At 46.5% G+C, this 24,276-nt stretch overlaps 1 protein-coding gene across 3 annotated transcripts; it reads right to left on the minus strand.

Annotated features, from left to right (window-relative positions):
- Positions 1 to 15,532: 15,532 nt before the first annotated feature.
- SERTAD4 (SERTA domain containing 4) lies at positions 15,533 to 23,789 on the minus strand. Of its 3 annotated transcripts, none has more exons than XM_071806018.1 (4): positions 23,714 to 23,789; positions 22,684 to 22,864; positions 22,087 to 22,202; positions 15,533 to 18,471 (listed from the first exon to the last, which is right to left on the minus strand). In XM_071806018.1, exons 2-4 carry the CDS (start codon positions 22,847 to 22,849, stop codon positions 17,734 to 17,736), a joined length of 1,020 nt encoding a protein of 339 aa, XP_071662119.1. In that variant the 5' UTR covers positions 22,850 to 22,864; positions 23,714 to 23,789; the 3' UTR covers positions 15,533 to 17,733. The 3 variants fall into 3 exon arrangements, with proteins under 3 accessions (XP_071662119.1, XP_065691824.1, XP_065691825.1); XM_065835752.2 differs by lacking the exon at positions 23,714 to 23,789 and adding an exon at positions 23,197 to 23,704; XM_065835753.2 differs by lacking the exon at positions 23,714 to 23,789 and adding an exon at positions 23,014 to 23,116.
- Positions 23,790 to 24,276: the final 487 nt, after the last annotated feature.

The raw sequence follows: 24,276 nt of genomic DNA on the forward strand, positions 1-24,276 counted from the left end.
GGGAGGTATTTGGATCTAGGAGCTTGGTTCATGCTGGTATCTGTTACAAAACATAACCGTCTGCAAAAGTAAAACTTCAACAGGAGCCCGTATTAGCTTGTTACTTTAAAGCATGCTCAACTGCAGTTGTCTTGATGAATTCTTGATTAGAAAAGAGCTGAAGCTCTGGGTTTCCTAGATAAAACACAGTCAGAAGACACACTGGCAAACACTGATTTCAGGTCCTGCAGCCAGGCAAGCAGCGCTGCCTGGGTGTGCATGCCAACCCCAGGCTGGCTAGTAGCCCCTCGATTTGGCTGGCCAGGCCGTCCTGGGCTGCAAATGGGGGACAGGAGACTGCCCTGCGGCATTAGAAGGACGGCACAGGCCCTGCAGAGCGGCAGAGCCTGCCTGGCAAGGGGAGGACCGCTTCCCACAGAAGGGCGGCTGACGCTTCTCCTGGGCCGGTGCCCACCACACGCTGGGCTGTTTCCTCGCCTCTGTCCAAGTCTGTCACCCACGGTGCTTCCCACATCCCACAGCATCAGGAAATCCAAAAAGCCTCAGCCCCAGCCTTTTTCCAGCTGCACATGCCTCCTCTCCACCTTTCCCTGAAATACTTCTCCCGTTCAAGAACTTCTCTCTTGCTGCCATCTTTGCAGCCCAAGGGAGAAAAAAAACACCCTCACCTCTTTCCTCTCAGCTCTGAGAAATCCCCACCGAGCATCACCCTTCCAAAGGGTGCAACGGCATTGGCCACGCTTGGCCAACAGCAAGTGCTGCACAGGGAGTTACTTGATGGCACATTGTGTCTTCTAAAGGAAGATGTCTGACCCAGACCCACGCACACAAGCAACAAAGGTCCTCAGTCTGTAATGAAGCCTTAAAATGCAAAAAACAAAAATATTCAAGACAGAAGCACTCTGAGGCCAAAGCAATGATTTTGTCATGGCATAGTACACACTCATGCATTCGCATCTCTATGCACTCCATGGAGCAGCACCAGTGCCACAAGGGAGTTGCAGCCCCGTGGTTCATGTCATCAACAGCCCACCACAGCTCTCCTCAAACACACCTCTCCCTCCAGAGACACCCTGTCACCATACACCTGGCTGTCTCCACCACAAGCCCTCCTTGGTAGTGTCCTCCGTGGCACATGCCGTGCTTGGTGTCTCCATCCACAGCTCCCTCAGCCAGCAGCACCCACTGGGAGCAGTGGCCGATGCCCCCAGGCACCCACAACACATTGCTGCTGGGTTATGGAGAGCAAAAACCTGACTTCAGCCCCTCAGAAGGAACTTTCTGACCACCTGAGTGAAAGTCATGGCATTGGGTGTCCCTGCCCAAGTGCTGGCAGTGGGGGGCTGCAGGGTGAGCTTTGTAAGGAGACGCTGGGGCTACCTGGCTCTGGTCACAGACATTTCCAGCAGACCCACCACAGGCCACAGCTGAGCCCCTCAGCCAAGATGGTGGCACCTCAGGGAAAGCTTGTGCAAAATGGCAAAACACCACACAGGCACAGAAGAAAAGCATGTGAAAGAGCCGTGCAGACACCCAGGGCAGTGAAAAGGGAGGAGGAGGTACTGTCGGTGCCAGAGCAGAGATTCCCCCCTAGAGATGACCATAGGCGTGCAGGTTGTCTCTCTGCAGCTTGAGGAGACACCACAGCAAAGGTCGTGAAGGACTGCAGCCCATGGAGGGGACCCATGCTAGAGCAGGGGAACAGTGTGAAGACAAAGCAGAGGCAGAGAGGACCCATCATGGACTGACCAAAACCCCTATGCCCAATCCCCTGCAGGAGGTAGAGGAGTTGGGAATGAAACTGAGCATGAAGAAAAGGAGGGAGGAAAGGTGCCATTTTATCTTTTTTTTTTTTCTCACTATCCAGTCTATTTTAGTTGGCAGTAAATTTGTTTTCCCGAAGTTGAGTCTCTTTTGCCTGTAACAGTAACTGACAAGTGATCTCCCTGTCCTTATCTTGACCCATGAGCTTTTCTTCAGATTATTTTCTCCCCCGACCAACTGTTAAGGAGGGGGAATGTGAAAGCGGTTGCATGGACATCTGGAAACTGGCCACTGTCAAGCTACCACATTCATAGACTGGATGAACCACAGCAGAGAAAGAAGAAAGAGGAGGACAAGAAGAGAACAGAGCTACCCTGACACCGTGGTCCAGACCTGGTGCTCATGATGTTTCCTGATGAATTGGGCCATTGTTCGAGGAATGCCCTGGACACAGAGCCCCACTTCAACATGCGCTCATCCTGAGGCTGAATTTGTGGGTTGAGAAGTTATAATAGTTATGTGCAAGGGCAAGGCTATCCCTGCCTCCTGCCCAAAGGCAGCATTCTAAAATAGGACAGGCTCTTTCCTGAAGCAGTCCAAGAAAAGTCCACTGAAGGTAAGGATCATTAAATAAAGCAGGAAAGACACAGTTTAGTAATCCAGAACACAACTGGAAAGATGGTGAAAAGACATCCCTCTTTGAGGATGCTAAGAAAGCTAGTACAAAATATTGGGGTATTTTCTAGCTCATAGCTTTTGCTAGGCAGTGTATCTCTTGGCAGACACAGCATTACTACATTAACACACTCCTCTGCCCTTTCTACCTACAACTCTTGTAGCTTGACTTCCAATTCCACTGCTTAAGAATGCCAGGCAAGCACATAAACTGCTTCTCATTCGTGGCTGAATGCAGCAGAAAATTTATTAATAGAAAAAGAAGAAACGCAAAAGGAAAAATCATCTCTGGACATAGCCCAGGCAAAATGTAACTTGCCATAACACAGCCTCTGAAAGGCACTACTAGCAAAATACCCTGGCATGTTACAGCATCCTCCCAACTTGTACAAAAGCTGCTTTATTGCTGATCTCAGTTTACTCTATTTCAAGGCATAACTGAATTGTGGTTTTTTAATGGGTCATCTGGCCTGCCCAGTAAATGTTCTGGGCCATCATTAAGGCTGGGTAAGGCAAAGTTCTTAATTCTTTTTTTTTTCTTTCTTTCTTCTTTGTTGCAGAGCTTCTTTCTAGCCTTTTATCAGCTGATCTGCAGAAGGGAGGGTGGATAGTATTACCAGCATTGCACTGTTTCCCAAGACCCAACTGCCTCAGCTCCTCCAAGCCTTCCCTTCGCACCCCAAAAGTAATACTGGGAAGAAAATAAACTCACGTACAAAACCCACTAGCAAACTTCAGATCATGAAGGAGTTTCTGGGTGAAAAAAGAACATCCAAACTCAGAATGACAGTCTTTGTGAGCAAAACTGCTTCCTTCCAGTTCCTCCAGCTTCACCTGCTTCCCATGCTTGACACAGCAAAAAATCCCATAAGCAGCTCATCTATTCATACCCAGGAACTGCTCATGTTACTAATGTGCATAATCTGGATGCAAAAATTGTCAAGACATTAGTGCATTCTTGAACCATATCCTGTCATATTCATTGCAGAAAGCACAGAAAAAAGTATCAACTTTCATGCAAAAATCTGACTTCTTTTATCTGCGCTGCATGGAGTGAGCATGGAATACTAAGTGTGCAAGGGAAGTGAGAGTTACCGAGTTTGTTTTCAGGACCCTTAGGTAATGTGGCAAGAAAAAGGGAATTATTAATAAAAATGTTCAGAAAGTTGTAGTTAGGTAAGAGCAGGGCAGGCCTCTCTGCTTCTGCAGCTCCATAAAGACCGGTCCATACATACAGAAAAGCACCATCAAGGAGAAGACCAGTTTAAAGGAAACCAAAGGAAGAATGATGTGGACTGTTGGTGGAATAAAAGAGGGAGATCGAAATTCTAACGAGAAACTGCTTGTCCGTGACTGGAGTCAGAGGGAGGCAGCGAATTTCAGAGAAATATATTTCAATTCATGACTCAGTTACAGCACATTTCTCCCCTCTCTCTGTGTCCTTCCAGCCCACCGCTGGTGGCCCTTCTGCCATCACCACGTTCTCTGATTTACAGACAATATCCAGCAATGAGTTTTTGCTCAAGAGGAAGGGCACCGGTGCTATTTGCTTTCCTTTGCACCTGCTCCATAACTCAGGAAGCACAACAGGCCACAGCTCATCTGACAGTTCATTGCTTGGGAACACATCAACCCAAACCACAACATTATTTCTGGGATATTCTTAAAGTTTACACCCAGCAGGGTGATGTAGAAGTAATTGCAAAAGTAATTGCTGTGCAAGCCTACATAGTGCCAGGGGGTTGCTAACAGGTCTATAATAATCATTCAGAGTGACAAAAACAAATTTCTAGATGGCAGCTGCTCCTGCCACCTCGATGCTTTGCAGCTCACAAACTGAAGGAAGTGCTTCTTGTAGCTCCAGGAAGGCAGCTTTATCATGCAGATGATCTGGACTCTCTTCTTGCCACCTCTGTTTTCATTGCACTCAAGTCCCAACCTCTGGGCTTGTAAAGAAATGGTGAGGGAGGATGACCGCAAAAATAGTGTAAGGAAAAAACAGCCTCCCTTCATGCCCTTACATTCAAGAGGTCCAATGCTATTTGTAGTTGCTAGTCACTGCCACATCGCTGGAAAATAACTTGTCTCTGATTCACTATCTAAATCTCTTGGCAGCAGCTTCTACAGCAGCACAATGAAGAAACAAAGAAGCTGAGTTTCAGATCTACCCATTGTTGAGATACGAAGTTTGGACCTGGGTCCAAATTTCTGCCTGCAAAATCACGGCTTCAAACCCGCTGCTGGCTTAATTTTGGATTAAAACTCCTAGGTTTGTCCTTTCTAGAGAATATACAATTTCACTAGTTAGATAGAGGCTTAACAAATGGTTTGAGCAGAGATTTCACAATGAATGTATGATGATTAACTGCAGGATCACAGAGATTAAAGGTGTGAAAGAACTATTAGATCATTGCAGCCCTATGGCAGTTGCAGAGTTGTTCTGTGTGGTGTATCTCTTCCAGCACCTTGTTCAGGCTAGTTTTGAGTGGCTTAAGCAAAGGCTCTCCCAGTTTCTTTCTGGAGGCTGTTCCACACTCAAGCAGATCTTGCTGATATTTTCTTGGTATTTAATTTCATCTTGCTCCATTCTATAGCCAAGAGCATTCTTAAATAGTCCTTTTGCCCACTGGTGTCTTTGTGTTGCTGTTTTCTGCCCTTATGCCACTTTGTAAATTCACGCCTCTTTTTCTGTTTGCCATAATTTCCCATGATCAAGATCAGCAGAGAGTAAATAGCACGCTTCCATGTATGCTATGCCCTTTCCAACCTCCATTAAACCAATCTAGCCTTTCTTTGAACAGATGACATTGAATTTCTGTTGTTTGACTCATCATGTAATTTCCTGCTCCCGCTTTTGACTCTTCATGAGGTGCCAGCATGACAGAGAGCAGGACCCATCAATTAATGAGATGTAAAGATACAAGAAAGCCTTTTTTGAGATAATTGGTTTTGGCAGCTTAGTACGACAGGAGATGGATGCAGACTTGACCTGAGGCCCAATGGATGGCCTGAGGTCAGTTCCTGCTCTGACTTGGATCCATAGGTTTTTTTTCCTCTGTGTCCTGGGTTTAGGCATAAAGTGCTGCAGCTGGTGCCAGTAAAAGGAAGTTTTGATTCGGTCATAATGTACAAAGCAGCACCATGCAACTAACTTCACAGGCTGAGGCCGGGAAAAACACATTCCTCTCTTCAAGTCACGTTAATGGAATATTTTCTGCTGGATCGGGATCAGACATTGTAAGGTAGACGTTGTCTAATACAGAGAAGGATGTGGGATGAACAAATGCCAGAGTGAACAGTCCTAATGACCCTGGCTTTCAAGAGCCCAGAGACAAGACTGAACAAGGCCACGGCTGCAGGAAACAGCCCAGTGTATGTGTGTGCACATGTGCGTGTGTTCCAACAAGCTGCACCCAGCCTCCCCCCGGCACGGCAAACACAGCCTGCTGCTGCTGCTGCAGGCAGCGACCTCGGAGAGCATCCTTCAGATTCCCCTGCAGAGAAAACAACAGTGTAGCAGCTACACTGAGCACCCAGCATTGATCCCAGCACTTCTGAATTTTCTGAATTCCCTGCTTACTGAAGGGTGAAATTAGACTCACGCTCTCAACTTCCAGCTTGCAAAAAGCGGCTCGGAGCAGGTAGAGGAGGGTATGGTGCACAGAGGATAAAAAGAAGATTATTGTGGATGCAAAGAAATATATTCCAGCAACACAGACTTCATTGTAGCAAAGTTCAGACTGGGAATTTGCATATGGAAATTCTTTATGAAGGTGTTCATATTAACAACCTGAATTGCACTCTTAAGAGATTACAGCAGTTAGGGAAAGGTAAATGAGCTCTGTCAAAACAGGAACAGCTCTGAGTGATTCCCCAAAGCAGGATGGGGGCATGCACCATGGCAGACTTCTTCCATGTTCTGGCACTGGCTAGGGAAATTATGGAGGTGTTTCTCTTCTGCTTCAAAGCAGAGGGTCTGGCAGCAGTTCTTGTCCAACTATGTGGAGTTTGAAAGAATCTGACTCAAAGCAGTGTTCATGCAAAACAAAAAGAAAATTAAAAGAGTTGGGGCTGTAGTTCAGACACCACCAAGTCACCTCCAGTTTCCCAGGTTCAAAGGCACATGGCCACGTCTCTTCAACAGCCTCTCAGCATCAGAGACACTTTTAGAGGAGCAGAGCAGGGCAGGAGGGCTGACCCATGGGGTCACCTACAGTAGATGGCTGCACCCAAGGTGCATCTTCCCATCAGAGCAGTTGCCTTTGGGTGCCATGTAGCCATACTTCTGGGAGACCCAGCAGGACAGCAGCTCTCCTCCAGACAACCATGTGAGAGCCATGAAAGCAGCTGTTTCTTCCCAATAAGTCTCACTCAAACAGGAGCAGATCTTTCAAGCAGAATCTGCATGACCCAGGGAAGTTGAAACCCAGGACAAATGCAAGGACAAATGGACAGCTGGAGAAGACCACTTAGTCACGCACAGGGCTGGGGCATCGAGGTCCTTCATACTGTGCAGATTTGACTGTCACCAAACACTTCAAAATATTTGCCATTCCTCAAAGATGTCAGAAGCTGCATACAGATACAGCTACAAAAGTTCACACGCAGAGCTTTCTGATCTTTCTAATCTTCTGCTGTTTCTCGAGGAAGGTTATGTCTTACAGACCTCAGCAGTATACTTTTGGACCAAAGGAAGCACAGTGGGTCTGGCAAGCATCAAGTATTTAAAGCACTGCAGCCAGCAGCTCTCATTGATCCCCAAAACTTCTCAATCCTGCTTGATTTCTGTTTCCTCAGTCCAGCTCGGGGAGGAGGAGGGTGTCCTGCTATGGCATGTGGCCCAGTAGATCCCTTCCAATGAGTCTTACCAAGGGTTCTGCTCCTGTGCAGAGTTACCGATCTCACTGGAGGTGCAGCAGAGCGGATTATGCACCCATCCTCTGCTAAGTCTGGTATGTTTTGCTTAAATTGACCGCACTTCTTACGAAAGAGTGAAACGAGGATGAAAGAAGTAGCAGAGCCTGTTTTTCCATGTAAGTACCGTGAGCTGTAGAAAACGGAAACTGGCAATGATCATGGTTGGTGAAGCTATATGTTTATTATAGAAAGGAACAACGCATTTTCTGAAGCCATGTTAGAAACAGGCTCAGAGAGAACAGACCTGATGGTCCCTCCACAAGACCCAAAGTAAGTGTCATTGCAGATCCTAAGAAAGAGATTTGCTGTGGCCAGAAGCGACTGTCCCAGTATCTGTGGCAGTGAAGTGCGAGTGTGTGGGCTGGCACTGCCCTATGCTCCCAGACCAGACAGGAGCTTACCTGAGATTCTTGCATTTTCAGCTCTTGCTTTTTAAAATTTCATCACTGCTCTTGTGTAGCGTTTTGTGCTCTCGGGCTGCAAAGAAGCATTCTCTGCTGTAAAAAGAAACAGTCTGTTTAAACATTGGGGTTTTTTTTCCCCTCCTGAAATGAATGAATGCAAAGCATCGCCCAACAACACTCCCTACCGCTGAATCCATTGGCACCCTTTGTGTTTTCATGGACATATTTTCCTTATGAAAACCAGTTCCGTCTTCTCTGCTGCTATGTGAAAGGCTCAAACAAATGTCAGAAAACTGACTGACAGACTGTACAGGCAAAGCAGAGAACCTGACTGTGTACAGGGGCTGTCAAGTGCACAAAGTAAACAAAAGAATAGATCTATGTAATTTTTCCTCATGAATCTCTTTCAACTGTAACTCTTATTTTAGATGTTACTTGTAAAGGAAAGCACAAGACAATGTCAGTGTGTTTTAAATGTAAAAAGTCTCATTAGGTTTGACAAATATGTTTCTCTGATAAATTTTATTATAACTATCAGAGGCATAAAGCCTAAACAACGTTGTGAATTTAGTAACAGTTTGAAAGTTACGGCTTCCTAAAACTACCACAACCATTTAAGAACCATAACATGTTACTGCAATGTCCTGGTTTTGTCCTTCCCATGCCTACCTCCGGCTCTTCCCCCAAGTTATCTCTGTTAGGGGCTCAGGAGCTTTCCCATCCCATGCACAGCCAGGATGGAGCTGTAGGATCTGCTGTGTTCTTTGCTCAACCTGCATCTCCCTGCTTGACGAGGATTGTGCTGAATACAAATATCTGGCTGAAGTATATTCAGGTTTTGCGGAAATGGCCACCACCATGGATGACAACAGAGCTTACACAGCTCCCCACTGCAATACCGACTGCCTGCAGGGCTGGCAGGGCTGCCCTCCTAAACTGAGATTTAGTCTCCTGCCCTGCCAGGGACTCTTAATCCAAGGCAGCAACAGAAAGAGTTGCATGTGCAGGTTAGATTTTAAATCCCTCTTTCTGACAGCATGATGCAGCTCCATGCTGGAAGCGCATCTGACAGACGTTGGACCCAGGGGAGGATCAGCTCTGAAAAACCTTCCCTGGCATATTTTTGCTCCTTCTACTTCATCCTCTGCATTTCTTTTAACTCCTGGGCTGGGTAATTTTCCTCAGCCAAAAAAAAACCAGACAAAAGGAGGAAAAAAAGGGAGCAGAGAGGTACACTGCTGTGAGCGGGTAACAGATCACAAGTGGGCACAGGCACGTAAGTGGCAGCTTATTTCACGGGAACCGAGGAAGGAAGCACAAGGTTTTGCAAACACCACAGGGTGCAGAAGGCTCTGTCTGACCTCTGCCACAGGGCAGGAGCTGAGGCAAGGGGCAGGAGCCGAGGTGGGAGAAGAGCAGATGATGCTGGGAGCACCCAGGGGAAGGCACCCGGGCAGGAAGGGCAGCTTTCTGTGGGGTTCCGAACCTCCTGCCAACTAAACCAGTAAAAATCACCTGTGCCCCCACAGTACAGCCTTGCTATTGGACAACGATGAAAACAGGGAAAAACATAAAGCATTTGCACCCCCAGCTTTCTCCTTGGTAACCCACCGCCTGCACACGGCCCTTCCATCTCTGCGCCCACAGGGGCAGGAGGCGGCTGAGTGGGAGGCTGGGTCCACCCAGCTCCTCTCCGCTGGCCCAAGCCCATGATCCCCACGCACCCCAGTCACTCAGCTCCCACACCAAGGGAAGAATTTGCCCTGCGTCCTCTCAGGCCCCCCCACTGGCGAGAGAGAACCGTGCTCCTTCACCATGTGTGCTGGGCAGTCACGCCAACGGCTACTGGCACCTGGTTGTAGATTAATGCACTTGCAGCATTGCTATGCTCAAAACACTGAGGATTTCTATATTTGCAATTAAAGCATTCAAATTGTTTTCATTTTATAGGTGGGATGATCTATTTATTTTCATTTTGTTTTCTGGTTTTTGTTTTGTTTTTTTTTGTTTTTTTTCCATTTCTACCTGGAATTCAGATTTATGTATCACGCAACCGAACGTGTCAAGGTATCTGAAGGCTCAAAATGCACAATGCGATACTATAATATAGCTCTTTGTTATGCTAATTATTTCTTCCCAGCTGCTCCCACAATGAGTGCCAGCCCGACCTATCAAAGGGGAACAAAACCTCTAGGCGAGCTTTCTGCTGCAAGGTCCCTTACCTCTGTGCTCGAGGGGCTGGGGCTGCATCTCTTCCGGCACCTGTAAACCAAGCCTAGAGGTAAAACAAAACAATTTAATATTGTAGCTCTGCTGCTGCTGGGAATGCAAGCTAGGAATTAAAAAGTGATACCCTCTTGACAGTCAGGTTGCCATGATTTACATTTTTCTCTCAGGTCCCCTCCCCCTCCACATATATCTTCTCAGCACTTCTGAGCAAAGGGGAAAAACGAGGCAGTGTGGGAAAACATGCAGTCAAACCTCAGAGGCTCTGCCGAGGTTCTGATTTTGGCACCCACCAGGGTAGTGCTATGTGATCATGAAGGATTTTTAGTGTGCGGGTGTCAGATTCATGACAGCCAGAAAATGCTGTGGTTGCATTATTTAAATTAAAATTAAGTTTCCAAATAATAATTTTTTAAAGGCTTCATATACTCAAAATTAAAAGAATAAAATTATCGGCCTGGTTGCCTTTTCTATTATTTATGTCAACACTCAGTTAAAAGAGAGTTTGTCTTGTCCCTGTGTTTCTAGAGTCTAGGAAGATATTTTATTGATAGCACATGGAAATATTCAAAGGGAAAAGGGAGCTTTGGCAGCTGGAAAGGGACTAGTGGGGGCCACCGGCAGCTTGAGAGACTCAGAAGACAACTGGGAATGCGGGGCAAGCTTGTTAGTTGGGTTTCTTATTTATAATGGTCACTAGTGAAATACCTCAAAGGCTGACATTCCACTGTCATCTTTAAGCCTCAGAATTAGCAAACGGATGCTTTCAATGGCTGGATAAACCCATACAATAAAAATCCTTGTCTCAGCCTGCATGCAGAATAAGGAAAATGAACTGACACTAGCTTATGCCCTACTTGTATTTTAATATTTTCTTCATGACTGTGATGACTACACAGGTTATTTAAAAGTTTCAGTATTGGTGCAATTCTGCAATGAAGGTACATTTCAGGATTGCATTAATACCACACACCTTACTTCTCACAGCAAACACAGAATGAAATTTGCCACTATTACACTAATTAGTCTGCTGGTAAACCAGAAACCAATCTGTCACGCAGAGGAAAGGGTCAAAGAAGGAATAATATGTATTCAGTCTCTGCAGGTAAAATGTAAGCTGCTCAAGATTTAAAAATTAGTCAAACTGTATTTTTAGAATAATAATAATGATAATATGGATAGGAACTGAGAAATGTAGGTCACTTTGGTCGTACTTGTTGAGACTCACAGAAGACAAATTTGGGGAAAACATAATACTGAAAGTACATTACACTTACAGGGTAGCAATACTTAATGTGTGTGCACTGTCTGATGATTTTTAATATAAAGGGCAATTGCATTTTGAGCCAAAACCACACTACTTTATTCAAAGGAATAAATGACCCCATGACAGCTGTATGGCTCAGACGATGTGGCTGGTAAATGGGGCCTACTCACAGAAATAAGTACAGAGGATTTCACCATGAAAGAGCAATGGATGGAGGCAAAAAATAAAAATTTACAAGGGTTTTTAAGGTTGGTGAAGGAATAGAGCACAGATTTCACACATACACTTAGAAACAGAAATTATTTTGGAGTCAGGGAATAAAACCAGATTTGAAAATAATCTGCTGCTCAACTCCAACTCCCCTGGCAGAGGCTCTCCCTAACCAAAGGGGTAAATACGGAGTAGCCACTCCCACACTGTTTTGGGTGGAGGAGAGCAATTACCATTTGAAACTTGTTCTGATTAAGAAAAATGAGACAGCAGGAGGGGAAAGACAAAACCAACAATAATCAAAGGTGTGGATGGTCAGCTAATACAACCACCAGGCACAACTTCTCCAAAAATCAATGGTGTAGCGTTATCTGATGCCAGCTGAGGGTCTGATTCCCCATCATTCGTCTGCAAAAGCCTCTGAACCATCAGCCAGCAAACTGCTGGAACATTTGACACCCGTCGTAGTTCATGCTATATGGGAAACACAAGGTGGTGAGGGAACAGTGGAAGAGATGTTGTGTGGTCCCTCTGAGCTTGCTGGAGACACGCAGCCATGACAGCTACTGGCCAGTGTCTCGTGGAGGAGACACATCCACCAATCATTGCCATCCCATCACCTCCTTTACAGTGGCCAGAGCTGCCAGTTGTTTCAAGAGGCAGCCACAGTCCACAGCACAGATGGATGATCCTGGTGGGGTATTCAATGGGGAAAGTACCTCTGCAGGAGGCAGCACTAAATGGACTGACCTTGAGCAGACGGACCATTTATCTCCTTTCTGCAATCCCAGTATGACAGATTAGATGCTATCTGCAGTAAATTGGAGAATAATGCTGTATTAATTGAGAAGAATTACTAGGCATAGAAGATATTTTTCAAATTCAGTATCTCCCTGTCTGGGGGTTTTTGTTGGGTTTTGGCTTTTTTTTTTTTCTCATCGTGCATACCTCTGAGTCTACGCAGACCACCCATCTGTGACTTCTCACACTCCTGGCATTCCTCAGAGGGGGAAACTCGAACACAGAGACTGAGGGAAGTTAATGTACTCGCCTACTGGGCCTTTCAGCTGGATCTGGTGAGAAAGCTTTGTGTTCCTTACAGTCTGCACCACTTTTGCAAGGCTGAGGAACTGAAACTCCACATTCTCCAGGGCATGCTCACTTCCTTGCTATGACTTAAAGACTAGGGAGAGCAACAACAGGCCAACTATAACCCCAAATGCAACCATTTACACATGATTACTTCCCTGGTGTTTAATCTAACCTTCCACACCTGACCCTAAGCCCCCTGACAACGCAAAGCCACTGACCCTGAAATGGCAAATTCATTCTAGTCTTACAGCCACAGCTGCTTTGTTTCATGCTCTCCATGGAGACGCAAGAGGAGTGAAGGTCTCATCATCCCAGGGCTGGTTTGTGCTTGGTTCACCGGTGCGGACCCACCAGCCGGCTACACCTCGCGTTAGCAGCCTTACGCTGAGCAGGATTAACTGCTGCAAAAGCGCTCGGCACCCTGCCACGGCTGTGTTTACATTAGAGAAAATGGACCTCACAGAGACAGTTTGCAAACACCACAAGACGAACTTTTGTAAACTCCCTCGGTTTAGTCATCTTTCCCCATCTGTCAGAGGAGTTAAAGTGAGATTGAAAAAACACAGGAAATTACTGTGTATTCCAAGTAGTTGTGACTGAGTGGCTTGGCTGTTGCATGGGATGCTTTGTGGAAGATTCACATCTCCCAACATTTCCAACAAGATCCTTCGCAGTGCTTCCCCGGCTGCAATCTTTTAGCAGGCTCTGCACACCCTGCCAGGAAAAGCCTCTGGGGTGCTTTGTGCAGCTGCAGAAAAACTTGTTCCAGTACTGAGGAGCCCAAAAGGTTACTTCTAAAATCAAGGGCAGCCCCTTTCTTCCAAGCTGCAAAGCAGACGACAGGCAGTGAAAAAGGTTATGTCCCTTTTAGAGGCTTCCCTGTGAGAGCTGCATTCACTGAATAAAATGCCAGATGAAATCCTTTACCCCACAGCAGTTTAAACCTTTCTATAATGTGACTAACTGGCTCTTTTCATGACAAAACTTAAGAAACTTCTTTTATCAAGGTTCCTGGCATGAGTAGGCAGCAATTGCATTTGGGTATAGCCTTTATCTCAAGAAGGCAATGAAAGGGCACGAGTCAAACGTGGGCTAGAAGTCACCTTCATGTCTCTGCTTCAGCCAGAGCCCTTTAATCACCAGATTCCTACCAAAGTGGCAATCTGAGCTATGAGCAGCTGGAAAGGCCATTTATCTGGGTGGGTCACACCTGGCCCAGGCCTCCAGAAGGCCACAAAGCAGCAAGAGGCACTGTAGCCTGCTTAGTTTGCTGACATTCCACTACAGATCACACAGCACCTCTGAGCCAGCTCCACGCTCCCCCTGTGCAAACCCAAAGGGTGGTGGCACCCAGTGCACCGCCCGAGCAGTGTATCGTGGCCTCCACCAAAACGACAGTAAAAAGAGGATGAAGGGCACGCAAGAAGATGAAATGTGAAAAATATCTCCTTACCGCAACTTTGCTTTTGGGTGTAACAGCTTCAGGACTGAAAGAAGCACTTCATTCCCGTGTCTCACCCTGTGTTTGTTTTCTCTGCAGAGTTGGCTGCTATGCTGGCATTGCAAATTGGTGCTAGCTGAGGCTATTGGAGTGCAGGGGATGCTTAAGTAACCGCATTAGGCTGTTTCAACAGATTAGCTAATCCAGTAAAAACAGTAAAATTTTACCAGAAGTATATATGAAGCACATTGATATTATGCTGCATGTTTTTAAAAAGGAACATAATTTTTCCAATGCAAATGAACTATGCCTTTCCAAGGGAAAAGCATTACCTGGTGGAAAGCAATCCTGAAGGTAAAATGACACTCCTGTTCTTAGTGACAGTAAAATAGACCTGACAACAGTAACATCTTTTTCTGTTGCTGTTTTCCATGTATTATTGAAGTACCATTACGAACCTGGTGAAAGGCACAGTATCTTATAGTTTTGCACTCTAGGAGAGAAATATCTTATGATAGGGAATAAAACAATCTCCCTAATGAGAAGCTCTTCTGCCCAGTTCTTCCAGGCAGGTGGGTCAAGATCAAGTTCAGGAGCATTCATTTAGCAGGTATGCATGAGACATACAGATAAAAGACAGGAGTATAATCCTGGAAAAATAACTATTTCTCAAAAATATGTGATACTAGCAAAATGTCCTTAGTACTGGAGTGCGCAACGGGGTAAGGGCCTATCAGGTCTATACTCTCACATGCCATAAATCAAACCAAATGTAAAGCATGAGATCCATTCAAGCTAGCCTATTGAGGTCTATTACATTCCTGGCAACTGGACAAGGGTGTTTCCAACTCTCTTTTCTAACATGTAACATCTCTGTCTCCTCTGAAGCAAACAGAACTCAGTGTACTCCTGAGTCCATTATATCTACTTTCAGTATTTGCTATTATTTTGTGAGGCAGGGTCCAGAGAAAGGCATAGAACACCACTTATCCTTAGGCCAGCCTTCATCAGACGACAATTCACCCCTTACATACTCTGATGACACTCAATAAGACAGCCCAGAGCTGTAATAGGTTCATCTCTAGGTGTCCCTGGAATTGAAGAAGCTGTTGGAGAGGCCAGAGTAGACAGAGTTCTGCTGACCCACCACTTCAGCAGGTGCAAACTCAACCCAGAAGATTCTGCAACGGGTTATATGTGCGGGCTTGCTCCTGAAGGCAAAGCAGCCCCTTAGGGTCAAAAAGCTTTCATCCCCCACCAAGGGATTTGCTGATCTGTGGCCTTGGCAGCATCTGGCCTGGCATTACCCTTGGCTGTCCGTGCAAACCCACAGAGAAGTCTGTTGCTCCTCAGTGCACCTTCAGACTGTCCTAAAGGCTTGTGAGAAGGCTGAGCTACATCCAGGACCCACCTTGAGGTGCGCAGTCAACTGCAACGTGACCTCTTCAGCAGGGAGCAGTTTGATTAAATGGCATTTCCACGGGTGAGAGAGGGGAACATGGGGGAAAGGACCCAGCAGCCATTGGAAATGTAAAATTAAAATGAATTTTGGTCATTTTAATAAATATATGTCAAGGAAATTTCACTTTACTACAACAACACATTAGTATACAAGCATCTAATATTTAAGCTTAAAACATCAAGTGTTTATCAAATATTGGAAAAGAGCAGACATTACTAGACTATCTGGGTGTAACACAAGAAAAATCAGATTTTTTAAAAAATTGGTCCTTGTGGACAAATGTCTAAATGATGATCCTACTCATACACTGTATGAATGAGATCTATATTTAATATTATTTTTATTAATAAAAAAAGCTTCTTTCTTGGAGAAATCAGGTGGGATTTATACTTCCTTTGTCGTTCTTCACAATGATAACCCTTACAAACTTGTCAGTTCCAACTCGCCTGACTACATAAAGGTTATCATTGATTTACATCCTAGATATTATCTCTGTGGTCACTTTGGCTGGCGGGGGGGGTGGTGCCTTAGTCACGAAAACCACCCAGTTTGCAAATGTGATTGTACATGCTACCCAAAATAACCATGGCCCGGGAGGACTCAGGCTGAACCTGGGAGACCCAGAGCAGGAGGTCTCTGACCCAGAGCATCAAACCGGGGACAGCCCAGGGCGGCGTATCCCCCGGGGACCCCGTGCCCTGCACTGAGCTGGCCGCTCCCCAGGCACAGAGGTGAATGTCAGCCTTTGGACAAGAACCAAGTGGAGAAGATGTCACTTGGATGCAGGCTGCTGGGGAAACAGGCAGCTATTATGAGTCAGGCATGGCTTGGATGTGGCTATTTTGCCAAGCATATCCTGCCAGTTGTTATGGGGACTGTGGGAACTAATTAATTTGGTGGATCTAAGACTCAATACTCAGTCCAAGCCGACTAATGTCTTCTGGGCATTTAAACTGCACACTTTTGCAAATGGTCTACCTAGGGATGACTAAATGTTGTCCTTAGCCACTGAAATCTCAGCTCATTTCTCCAAAATGTTCTTTTTTAAAATTAAACCCCTTACATTCATTCAGATAAAATCATGTTTATCACCACATTATCAATTAACGTTGTGCTTTTTGCTTTCTTGTCTTTTTTAAATCAACAGCAAAAGTCATAGAAAACTCCCGCATGCTTTTGCAATCTAAAAGAGAGAAATTATGTGAAACAGAATAAAGTATAAAACATGCCACTGGTTCATGAACTTCATTATACGAAGAAGGAAAAAAAAGAGCCCCAGCAACAGACAGTTGCCATAGAAACACTCAAGCATCGAATGCTTGTTTACAAGAGACAGCTCTCTATTGTTTCTTAAATCCCTTCCTAAGGATGGCAAATCAAAAAGCAATTGAGCATCAAAAAGGAAGAACAGAGATGTTTGAATAGGAAGTTGAACTCAGTACTTCAAAGGTTAAAGGTTCCTAATAATATTGATCCACCCTGTGGTTTGTGTTTTTTTTTTCTCTGTTTAGGTTAAATCCCTGCTGTATCACTGATTTATACTTAATTTTCACACTGGCAAAAATTAAGACAAAATGTAAGGCACCAAAAAAAAAAACCTGCCCTGTATAGCAACAAGCCTCATCAGTTACTACAGCCAAGGTGAAAACGTGCAAGTACTTGAGCTGCATGTTGGGTTTCTTATTAAGATCCCAGAAACAGGTTATTTCTTTATGCTATGTCCTATTTTGTCAGTTGAGCAAGACGCTGAATCCAGGAATTCGTAAGTGTCAGTACAAAATGTAAGGATAGTTTATTCCCAGTCCATGAAGACGGTCCTTTGTCAGAGCAAATACTGAGTTACAGGGAGCACATCACCCTTGCTGGTAGCATCAATTTGCTTACCAGACTTCTAATTCCTTGGTAAACATAACAGAGGTTCTTCTTAATTAATGGCAGACTTCTTGGGGGCGGGGATATATAAAACGATATGTTTTCCCCATCTGGCTGATTGGTATTTTCAGTAACGAAAGCTACACCATAGCTGTACAGACTATAGTGCTAAGCATTAACACAACTGCATTCTTTACGAAGTCTCCGTATTTATAAATAGCCCGCTGATGCAGATCACAGAGATGCTTACACAATCTGCTCTCCAGTCATTTAAACCACACATAGTGTTTGTGGCATGATTGTATCATTTGTAGAAAACTATAAAAAATCCATTCAAAATAAAAATTATCTTGATAGACAAATGGACGTGCTGCGCATGCTTCAACAGAGCAAGAAAGATGCCTCATATTTTACTTCCTTTGCTGCAGCATGTTTTATTACTTGGTAAAGACTCCTTTTTCCTTAAGGACTTTTTCCAAGGTTCACTTATGTTGTTCTTGTCATTACATCCAGTCTCAAAATAGTCACAACATTTGCCTTTACATTCAAGAACATGGATGCCTCTTACAGGTTCACAGTTTAGGACGACGCTCTCTTGCTCAGGTTCATTACCTCCGTTCTCGTCATTAAATTTTGCTTTTTCCTGATGACCGTGAGACCTGGCATTAGCGATGAATATTTCATTAGCAGGGATATGGTCATCACTCCTGTAAGAAGGGGCACTGCCAATGTCATAATCCACCTGCTGGGAACAGCTTGGCAAAGAAATGGGGGAGGAGGAGGAAGAGGAGGAAGTATTTTCTGTGCTAGCATTAACAGAGTAAGGTAGATTTAAATAGTGACTGCCACACTCTTGATAGAAGCAGCACGTGTGGAGCTTCTCATACTCCTCCTTCGCCATCCGAAGGCGTTTTCTGTATGGGCAGTCCTGAGGCACAAACCACTCTTGTGGCGAGGTGCCACCAAAGGAGCAGGCGGAGAAGCACCAGTTATTCTGCATGATGATTTCTCCGTGGATTCTCTTCATTAGATTGTTGATGAGGACAGATCTCCGCAGGTAGACTTCAGGATCATCAATAAATTTCAGCTTTTCCAAAGACATGTAAAGAATATGGGCCCGCTCCTCAAACACGGAGATTGTCTGAAAATGCAAAAGACAAAAGACATAGAGCTGAAGGCAGGCACTTTAGTTCCAGGCAAGGAGAGAGAAAATTAAGAAAAGTAATCCCCCTGTGCTACTACCTTTCTCATTCTCTTCCTGAGAGGTGCCTAAAGCTGTCTTGGGAACCTGCTTTTTCTCAGCCACAAAATAGACTCAGGTTTAGGAGGTAAGTAGCTGAGTGTTACAACACAGAGGCAATCACAGGGCACAAATCCAGCATGGGAGAGGGAAATCCAGATCCTCACACCTGGCTCTTTATTTGCACTTGTGTTTAAAACTCAAATGGTTGTGCAGTTTTACTCCAGTGATGACTGAGGACTTTTTGATGTAAATGGACCTAATTCCATCATCCCCCCCAAAGCTCTGAAGCCAAGTGAAGGTCTCTCCCCTACAGTCTCAAGGTTTCCAAGACATAACCAGCAGCCATTGCCTCACACAGCAAGTATTGGAGAACTTCATCCACTGCCAGCTGAAGAGGTCCTCCGGCGAGGAGGTCTCCATTTGCCAAGGTCCCTTATACTGTTCTCGTGTACAGAAGCGCATGGGGGGAAGAAGGCAGGGAGAAAGCCATCCCAAAGCATCACAGCATATGGAGAGCAGCTGTTGGCCTGTGTACTACACCCTGCGCTCTCCAGGACTGGTGGGAACGCAGATAGGCAGGGACAAGGTCAGGAAATGCAGAGAGGATAGGGATTTGCAGAAATCCTGGCTCGACGCCCACAGATTTGTTCTCCCTTCCATGGTCCTTCCAGGACTCCCTTTCTCAGCACTGGCAGCACAAGCAGGTTACTGCCCTCGGGAGGCCCCGGATTCTGCCCTGTAATCGCTACCCTGGGAATCAAAATAAGAGAGGGGGGGAAGGCATGCTACTGTAAGCACCATTAACTAATTTTCATTTTTAGTAAGAATTTGGTTTGCGTAGGAGGAAAGCAGCACAGCACAAAGCGAGACTGCTCTAAATCCCCCCCATCTGTGGCTTGATCATTCTTCCCTTTCCCACATGGTTACAGCATTTTTGCAGAGTGGAAGTCGTAGCTATGAGGACTGAAAGAGCTTAAAGCACAGCTGCTTTTCACATCCATTCAGCTCTCCTCAGCCCTCTAGCTCTTTCCACAGCCTGGTCCTGTCTACAGGGTTTAGAAGCAGCACAGCGCCTCGTAAAAACAAAAATTGGCTGTGTTTTCATGTGAGTTCACAGCTGAAGCTGTCCTTTGTCGGAGAGCGTCATTTTCTACAATATATGAGTCACTTCAAATTATATTAAGCCTACAGGTTAATTTGCGTCCTTTATACCTACTGCAGCAACAGTCCGTGAAGCTGTAAAAGCCTGGAGCAAGCCAGTAAGCCTTGAACTGGTGAGACCGCATCTGGAATATTGTGTCCAGTTCTGGGCCCCTCAGTTCCAGAAGGACAGGGAACTGCTGGAGAGAGTCCAGTGCAGGACAACAAAGATGATGAAGGGAGTGGAGCATCTCCCTTATGAGGAAAGGCTGAGGGAGCTGGGGCTCTTTAGCTTGGAAAAGAGAAGACTGAGGGATGACCTCATTTATGTTTAGAAATATGTAAAGGGTGAGTGTCATGAGGATGGAGCCAGGCTCTTCTCAATGACAACCAATGATAGGACAAGGGGCAATGGGTACAAACTGGAACACAGGAGGTTCCACTTAAATTTGAAAATAAACTTCTTCTCAGTGAGGGTAACAGACACTGAAACAGGCTGCCCAGGGGGGTTGTGGAGTCTCCTTCTCTGGAGACATTCAAAACCCACCTGGACACATTCCTGTGAAACCTCATCTGGGTGTTCCTGCTCCGGCAGGGGGATTGGACTGGATGATCTTTCGAGGTCCCTTCCAATCCCTAACATTTGGTGATTCTGCGAACCGTTATCCTCCTGGAGATATGTCCTGGAGGGCCACCAGTAGGAACAAGTTGTCAAAGGCTTTCTACTACAAATGTTTGCCAACAAGCCCTCTGGAGAGGGGGTCTCAGCCCTACCAGCATACCCTCTATGGGACAAGAAATCTCAGAACGCAACTCTTTCTTTAATGGCCAGCAGAGGTAAGAAATTCAAATAAATCTGGTGGATGTTCTTTCCCCGGAGCTCAGTGTTGCAAAGTAGAAAACATACTTGTGCTGAACACAAGAAACTGGTGACCCAGAGTTTCTGACATGGTACAGCTTTTCAAGACAACGTCTGGGACAGGTCTATCCTACCAAGACCTCTACAACTGGTTTTTAAGCTGTTAGAATGAGATAAGTAACTGCTTTCCTTGCAAAGGGGAAGAATAATCAGTGATACAAAAATCTAACATTCTAGCCAAGAAAAAAGCTAGCTAGTGATGCAACATGTGGGAGACACGCTCACTAACCAGAACACATTTCTCGACACCCTCAATGCTACTTATTCATTGCTCTGGCAGCAGAAAGGACACCTTCTGGAACTGATGGCAGGGCAGTTTTTCAACTTCCTGGTCAGGTACTTATTTCCAGCCAACACTATTTGTAGCTGAAAATTCTTTTGGCTACTCTAAGGTCCTCAGGAAGTGAGCTCAGCATTACTGTGTGCTTACCCTCTGTGGAAATCCCTCCAGGGAAACAAGATCCCACCAAGCAGAGCTCCTTGCCCAGTGTCCCTGGCAGGGATGAGGCACCTAGTTCTCCTCACATCTCAGATAGCTGCCTCTGTGATGTGGGTAAAGATGACATATAAACTTGCTCTGCATCTTGATCTGCTTTAGCTTTCTGTCTCTGGGGCTCTTGTGGTACCATTGCCTCCCATAAGATGTACTTTAATCGGATTATATTGTGTCCTCTCTATTGCCAATAGCACATGGGTAGCACTGGACTACCGCAGGCCAGGGATGATCCAGCAAGGTAAGGATGGAGTCTCAAGGCACAAGCTATCCTTAAGCACATCACTCCAGGTATTCAATTCCCTACAGGACTAAGCCCTTGATGAACGAGAGCACAAAATCTTCCATTAAAAAAGAAAAAAAAAATTAAATTTATGTATTCACTGACCTACGAAATATTTGCACTAATCCCTCCCTTGACAGCTTTCATTTAAAAAAAATATATTATTTCATTTACTAATCTGTTCTTTTGGAGTTATAACCTTTTCAATAAACAGGATTAAATACTGAAGGAGCTTGTACTCACTTTCCAAATCTGTTTTTCTAGAGGATCTGTAACCCATTGAGGGTACATGGAACCTATTACTCTTTTCTCCCCTGAAAAAAGTTCTGAATGAAGTGGAGAATCACAGACCCTTTTTATTTATATTCTTCATTTCTGCTGTTCAAACACTGTCACGAGGCTGTTTCTGTGAACATGATATAAACTACCTAAGAACAAAATAATCTGAATAATAAAGTTATTATTGGCACTTCCATTTACAGTTGTTATAAACACCTTTGCTTCTTAAGCAATTTGATGACAATAAAACAATGAATGTGACAACTGTATGTTCTGAGCAAACAGCTGGATCATTCTCCTAATTTCAGATGAGTATTTAAGCCTTCTGGAAATGGGTCAATCGAGTGTTACCAAGCATCTGAAACTCAGAGTAAAAATAATGACTATTAGAAAACATACTTTATGTGTACAGCTGCTGAGTGGCGGATGAAAATCCTCTTCTTCCACATATTTCCTTTTAAAGTATGTGATCTTGGATGTTGTTACAGGATTTGAAATTCCCCTGTAATGTGATCCTGCGGGTAATAAATCAGATATGACAAATGACATGCGGTTTGCCGGAGGTTCTCCAAACAAAATACTTTTCATTTCCCTTCGCGCTACAGGAGAACTCCACCGCATATTTTCACAATACATTTGCAGCGATCGAAAACAAACCCTCACCTAACGGAGAGCTCGCCAGGCGCCCCGGCTCGGGCAGCTGGTTTAACAGGCAGCCACGGGAAACCGCTGCCGTCCTCAGGACGCTCGGCTTCGGGAAAACTTTCCCTCCTGCCCGCGGCCGGGCAGCTGCCTTCAGCAGCGCATCCCCCGCGCCTGAGAAGCCGGGTGCGACGGCGCCCGCCGAACCCCGCGCACCTGCGGCCCCGCGGGAGAGCCCCCGCCTTCAGCCCGGGCCCGCCGCCGCCCCCCTCCGCGGACAAACCTCCGTCCCCTCGCCGCTGCGGGGCCGGGTGTCCGCCCGGGGCCCCCGCGGCGGATGGGCGCGGTGCCTACCTGCGGCGGGGGGTCCGGGGGCCGGCGGGGTCGGGGGCGGCGGGGCGGCGGGGCCGGGGCGGCCGCAGCAGGGCGGCTCCCAGAGGGCGCGGTAGGCGGCGAGGTCGGCGGCTCCCTCGGCGGCGATGGGGCGGCCCAGCCGCTGCATGGGCAGCACCAGGGTCATCGCGGGCGCCGGCACCTGGAAGCGAAGCAGCGCGGTGAGCGCCCGCCACCCCTTCAGCTGACCCCTCCACCCCGCCGCGTTCCGCCTCCTGTTCCCCTCGGCAGTCACACCTCTGTAGTCACATATATCACAAATATACGCATATCTATCTTACGCAGACATACTTTTTTCTTTTCCTTTTTACGGCAGGAAAAAGACTGGAGCCTTCTTCCACAAAAGGCACAGGGTCCCCGGCACCGGGAGTTCGTGCGCGTTGCCCCCACGCCGCCCCCTCAGCGGCCCCGCGCCCGCCCCGCTCCCGCGGCCCCGCTGCCGCCGCCGCCCCAGCCCCAGCGGCGCTCACACACCGGCACGGATCCGCTCACTCGCTTCCCATTCTCTCCCGGCGGTGTTGGCACAGAGCGCTCGGCACCGACGGGTGTGCGAGTCTGTGTGTGCGCGTCTGTGTGTGCCTGCGGTGCGTGTGTGTGTGTGTGCAGCGGGGTGTGCGTGTGAGAGAGAGCGCGCCCAGCAGTTCGGGATCGCGTTCCTTTCTTCTTTCTTCCCTCCCAAACGAAACAAGACAGCAGAGACTTAGGTAGTTGTTTCCACTAGCCCCGATCGGACTGAACTGGATCTGCCTCCAGTCAAAACACTGCGAGACTTAAGACAGAAAATTGGCTCCGGTTTCAAGCCGTGAGTTGCGGTCCCACCGGAGCCAAGCACAACATCGGCGGAGCAGGCGGAATATTAAGCAGGAGCGGGGACTCCAGGGCCAGCGCCAGGCTGCGAGCTGCCTCCTGCCGCGACAGCAGGCGGGAGGGGAGGGCAGGGGAGGGAGCAAACTTTCTGCGAGGGGTAAGGGATGAGTTCATAGTCACCTACTTCTTGGCAGAGAAGCGTGGAACAATGCGCCCAGACACGGCCTGGCCCCTCCCTCTCCTTCCTCCTCCTCTCTCTAAGAAAGCGGGATGTAGTTTCCCCTCGGTGCAGCCCTCCCGGAGGAAGACGAGGGCCCGAGCAAGCAGCGAGAAGGAGGGGCTGCAGGTGGGCAGGTGGAATTTCAGCAAATGTTTGTGTTAGCAGCTGAGCACTCGCTAACAAGAGGAAAAAATAAACCGCAGCAGAAGAGGGTGGAAAAATAAATCATTCACATCTGCCAGTTGTTTTCTTAAATCCTGGAAGAATGCACAAGGCTGCTACTTGATGAAGAAATGGGCTTCCAGCATGTGCTCTCTGTTCCTTAGATGTGTGGGTCTGCCCCATGCTCCTCATCGGGGCACAAAATGGGAGGTGAAGGGGAAGCCAGCTGAAATCCCCGAGCTGTTTGTCTGAGTAAAAGCCACCAGACCTCACTACAATTGTGCTGAAAGATGCCTAAACCCCTTCCTCGGAGTCAATTTACCGATTATGCACTGCATATAGCCCACAGTCATTTTCTTGCAGCA

This window comes from Patagioenas fasciata, chromosome 3 (assembly GCF_037038585.1).
Source record: "Patagioenas fasciata isolate bPatFas1 chromosome 3, bPatFas1.hap1, whole genome shotgun sequence".
In the NCBI taxonomy this organism is placed as follows: Eukaryota; Metazoa; Chordata; class Aves; order Columbiformes; family Columbidae; genus Patagioenas; species Patagioenas fasciata.